General features: G+C 34.9%; 1 protein-coding gene across 1 annotated transcript in view; it reads right to left on the minus strand.

Moving 5' to 3' along the window:
- Window positions 1–1,253: 1,253 nt before the first annotated feature.
- LOC106466146 (frequenin-1-like) overlaps window positions 1,254–5,418 on the minus strand; it is a gene marked incomplete at its 5' end in the record, with an annotated part of 9,847 nt that continues 5,682 nt past the window's right edge. Inside the window, one exon of the mRNA XM_013926387.2 lies at window positions 1,254–1,509. Coding sequence (XP_013781841.2) covers window positions 1,417–1,509 — 93 coding nt within the window. The remainder of the gene's footprint in view (window positions 1,510–5,418) is intronic.

Genomic DNA, 5,418 nt, shown 5'->3' on the forward strand with positions numbered 1-5,418 from the left:
TAATCTGACCAACTACAACAGAGGAATTCAACAGATAATTATGTAATTACGTAATCTGACCAACTACAACAGAGGAATTCAACAGATAATTATGTAATTACGTAATCTGACCAACTACAACAGAGGAATTCAATAGATAAATATGTAATTACGTAATCAGACCAACTACAACAGAGGAATTCAACAGACATTCAGACGTTTTAGGCTCTTAACAAATTTACTTTCGTAAATGCGAGCATAATTGTGTGGTTTCCTCACTGGTTATTTTATAAGTTAAGAGTAATGAACATCAAAATCCACCACGTGACCCGTTGAGATGGCTCTAGATGTATCTTCATTTGTAGTTGGTCTGATTACGTACGTACATAATTATCTATTGAATTCCTCTGTTGTAGTTGATCTGATTATGTACTTACATATTTATCTATTGAATTCCTCTGTTGTAGCTTATATAACAAACTTGTTTGTTAAGCCTTTTAAAGTTTTATTACCGAGTTATTGTTCTACGTTCCTACCACACTCGTAGCTGTAGATATAAATACGATGTTCCCCGTATTATCAGATTGTAATATTGTACAATTCCTCTAACCATGAACTTGTATATAAAAAATGTTTTATACGTCAATTTCATATACTTTTAATTGAATACCAGGATGTAATCACGAAAGTTATAAGTACTCAAATTATTGTCATGTCGCTTTATGACAGCTTTTTCTTTTAAAATATTGTAATTAGACTTTTATCAGTTCTTTACAAAAACTCTTGTAAAGCTGAATGTTGAGGTTAAGTAAAACAAAATAATGAGCGTAAATAAATACTACTTTATATTTTATGCTGTTTTACTTAAACGTGTATGAGGGTCCCTAAACGAACACGACATAAACCAGCTAATATTACATACATTTAATACACTGGCAAGGCTTAGAGATGCTGGTTTGCAAAACTAACCACTGTATCTCGCACTCTGTCATATTACAGAAACATACAAGGTAAAACTAGTATCAAACATTTAGTGATCGAGCTGTACAGATTAGCTAATTTGATTCCCTGTCATCGCAAAAACATATTTTGTAAATAACAAAACCGTTTATGACTTTAAACGCTTGAAAATAATAATGTTTAATATTTTTGTAACAAATAAAAAGCATTTCCTTGCAATATCAAACATTGAAAAAAAAAACAACTAACAAAAAACAAACAACGAATCTATCGTCCTAGTAAAACACAAAACCTTGAAAACGTCATATGGTTTGTGAAGAACAAAGAAAAAAAAAAAATAGGGCGAGAAGAGAAAATTAAGTTGACTGAATTCTAAAAAATAAAATTAGAATCTTCAATACTGGAAAAACTTGGTAAACCTGGCTCTGTTGACACGTAAAAGACAAATACTGATGAAAAACGAATACAATGCAGCAATTATGAGGCATAGAGAGACAAGGCTTGGACAATCTTCGGGTCTTGTTTTGATCCTTCCTGGAATTCCTCCAATGACAGTTTGTTATCGTGGTTCTGGAGATGAGGAAAATAAAACTTTTACTCACAAGTTCAAAGATGTACAGTTTGATTTTGGTTAAAAATACAAAAGTCATGTCAAGGTCTAAGATAAAGGAAATAGTTACGAATGGGGCGCCACCTCACAACAAAAACTCTTTGTTTGTTTGAAGTTAAACACAAAGCTAAAGAAAGGGATATCCGAGCTCTACTTATCACGGGTATCGAAACCCGGTTTCTAGCCATGTAAGTCTGCAGACATTCCGCTGTACAAACGAAAGAGAGAAAAAAAAATTCTGGTAAGTTCATTACTTAAATGATACCCATACATCAAAACGGGGATACAAATAATAAGAAATAAAAAGACAATTACACTACAAAAAAGAAAGTACATCCCGATACGGGACACTGGTATATCGGGACATAGTCCTAACACCAAAATACCACAAAAATCAAGGAAACGAATAAAAATACAAACTCAACCAAAACAATTACAAATGGCGTCCCATTACGGTGCTTTTCCAAGATACATGAAATAGGTCCATGAAGTTAAGTATTATTATTTTTTTTTCTCTCGGTAATGGGATTTGAACTTTGAAATCTCAGATTCACAGTCCTCTACGCCAACTAGTAGGCCACGCTCGGCTCACTTATTTTAGAAGTATGTTATACAATAAACGATTTACGGGTTGTGAAAAGAGCGTTTAGAACTATTAGATCATGTAGAAACAGTTATCCAAATCTACAAATTAATTGTATTGGTTATTTGTATATATTCTCCAACTTAACGTTTTTATCTCTATAATGAGTATTCACTATTACAGCATTTAGTCACTCGTTATAAAATTTATGACTGCATTAGAGGTTGCACCTGGCGATTCCATTATTAGAATTTCAAAATTATTTACTTTACAACCAACAGATGGCAGGAGATGATCTAAAATATTGATATTAACAGCAAACAAATAACATTTACTGTGATTAAACATCCGATTAATTACAGATAATAAAGGTGTCGCCAGATGACGAAAGGTCTTTAAGCATCCGAAATTAAAACACAATGAAGTTAGGATGATAAAGAATTTATTTCAAATAACTAGACAAATTTAAATCCCTAGTACAAGAGAAAAAAAAAAAGGTAGACTTTCAAAAAGTTTAGATAATTTCAGTCAAAGATCTACTTTTAACGCCAGACAATAGAACTAAAAAAAAAGGTTTAATCCCTTCCTTGTCATATTATTACTGTATCGGTATCGAAGCGGAAAAGGTATGTTTACTTTGTGTAAAGTTATTAAGCCTAATGAAGTGTTTAAGTCCTTAACAATAACCAGGTGTTCCCACAAGGATAATTAGTTAGTTTAATAAATCAATATTACGTATGAAAAACAAGAAAAGCATCTATTTGTCGATATCACGATTTTTAAATATCCACGAAAAGATGGCAACTACGTTCTCCAAATTTGATGTTTAAAGTCGTTTGTAGAAGAAGAAAAAATCGTATATGTATCAGGCCCGTACGCAGAATGTTTGAAAGGGGGGTTCTAATTTGTGAGATTAAAAGACAATATTTATATTTTGCGAAGCACAATCAGCATGCAATGCTACAGGGATCTGGGGGCATGCCCCACCCAGAAAATTTATAAAAAATAGGTGCTACAAGATGAAATCTGGAAGTAATTTTGCCCGAAATACAGCTTAAACAATTCCATAGCTGTTCACATGAAATCCACAAAAATTCAAAACGTTAAATACCATAAACAGCTGCGCTATAACTATACAAACATAATTTTTTTACATCACGAAAAAACATCCTCCCCTGCATACGTGTGTGTTTGTAATGGTTTCTATCGTTCAGCGGGTTCTCTTTTTGGTTATTCTGTAAAAATAAAAAAAGGTCAAGAACACGTAAGAAAATAAATAAGGCGTTTTATTTCTTCTACCACAAGTTCTGCAAGCACACCGAGAATCGTCTTGACTCAAGTAAAACTAAGCAATCATTGCTAATTTTTCTTCTCATCTCTAGGGCAACACATTCAAACTGGTCCATTAACTCAATAACCGATCGATAACACGTTAACAAACTAATTAATTGATCAACTCACTGACAGATTAATTCGCTATCCAACTCATTGACTGACTCACGATTTTATATAATAGTAACTGTTTTCCCCAAATCTTCTGAAAACTCAAGACGTCATGTCAAATCTAGACACCTAGGAAACGTCTAGGCGTCACACGTCATGCCAAAACTCCCTCTGGGTGCCAGTACAAAACTTCTAAATTAAAATATTAAAATATAGTTAACAATAATATTCACAGCGTAGAGCGATACCCACTGATGAGAGATTAACAATGTCACTCAGGACGACATACAGTAGTAATACTAACAGGCTGAATAGCTCCTTGATCTACTGACCTTAAGATTGATTACACTGATGTAACGACTTTTAACAATTTACTTGTTTGTTACCGGAAGTTGAGTCACGAAGCACGTTGCTGGAAAATTGAAAGTTTACCTTTTGCAATGTCAAAAAATAATTGACCTATTTTAGTCAACTCATATAGAATCTAGTGACACGAGCCAATATATATATATATTTTTTTCTCCATAGTCCTTGCGGACCGTCGAGCCGATGGCAGATCTTGCTCTGTCATCGTTTCTAAAGCTGTTTCTTACGTCAAGGATGCGACCCACTTGACAGCCTTCCCTCTTGGAAAGGAAGAGCATGTTTGGTGGGACTGGGATTCGAACCCACGACCCTCAGATTGCAAGTCGAGCGCCTTAACCACCAGGCCATGTCGGGCCCACGAGCCAATATAGAAATATAAAAACAATTAGAACCAGTTGCGGCGCTACAGGAGTACGGGGAGGGGGGGGGGCGAATTGTTCATCCAAATGTTTTCTCCCCTCCCCCCCAAATTTAATTCTGCATACATAGAACAGATGTAACGTGTATAACAAGAAAGCACGTTCGCACGAGCACTACCATTTTATGGAATGTTTGTTTTTCTTGTATGCTAGAATAAATCCACTTTTAAAGGGACTTATTATTTACTACCCCCCCCCAAAAAAAATTACTAGGTATGCTAGAATGGTCAAAACCTTCTGATCCTTTCCAAGGTCTGCGAGTACTTTGGGGCTTCAGTACTACTTATAACCCAACGTTGGCTCAATGTAGTTTAGTACGGAAAAATGTGGTGGTGGAGATAACGAGTCCCTTTAAAATTACACGTGAATATAAGATGTCTTGTTTCGCCCCCCCTCAAAAAAAAAAATTTTTTGGCGCTGCCACCGAGTACAACCCTTAAGGAATAAGGTAATGCTACTAAAAGTCTTGACACAGACTCACTCGGAGGGGTATAAGACTAAATTTCGAGTGAGCGCATGTGTTTTAGTGGACATTCACCATTACAATTTGTTTATACCGGTCTGAATTCATCATTCTTTATCCCCCTCTGCTTATAACAGAGATCGATAATCCTTTCACGAGAACGTTGGAAACGCCCATTCTTAAGTATTAATAAGACTATCGTATTAACATTAAACCTGCCTTGAGTTGATGGTACAAAACTTATGGTTTCATATGACAGTTTAACAAGTAAATGGGGTGGCTTTTGTCTGTCGGTTGAATATATATATATATAAAGTTAAATGACCTCCCTTTCGAATGAGTGGGCGGATTGGTTCTGAAAACTCCTACGAAAGGAGTTGTAGCAATCTTACAATCGCTTCATACCTATATACAAGTCTTAGTGCACAGTTGAAATAAAACGTTTTAAGTACAGAGAAGTAACCCTCCACTCCTAACCTTATACTTAACTATACATGTATTATAAATTTTGAGTACCAGTCTTTTAGCACACATTTTAAAGCTATGTTTGTTTATTTGAATTTCGCGCAAAATACACGAGGGCTATCTGCGCTAG

The sequence above is a fragment of the Limulus polyphemus genome, unplaced genomic scaffold (assembly GCF_000517525.1).
Source record: "Limulus polyphemus unplaced genomic scaffold, Limulus_polyphemus-2.1.2 Scaffold2168, whole genome shotgun sequence".
Taxonomy (NCBI): Eukaryota; Metazoa; Arthropoda; class Merostomata; order Xiphosura; family Limulidae; genus Limulus; species Limulus polyphemus.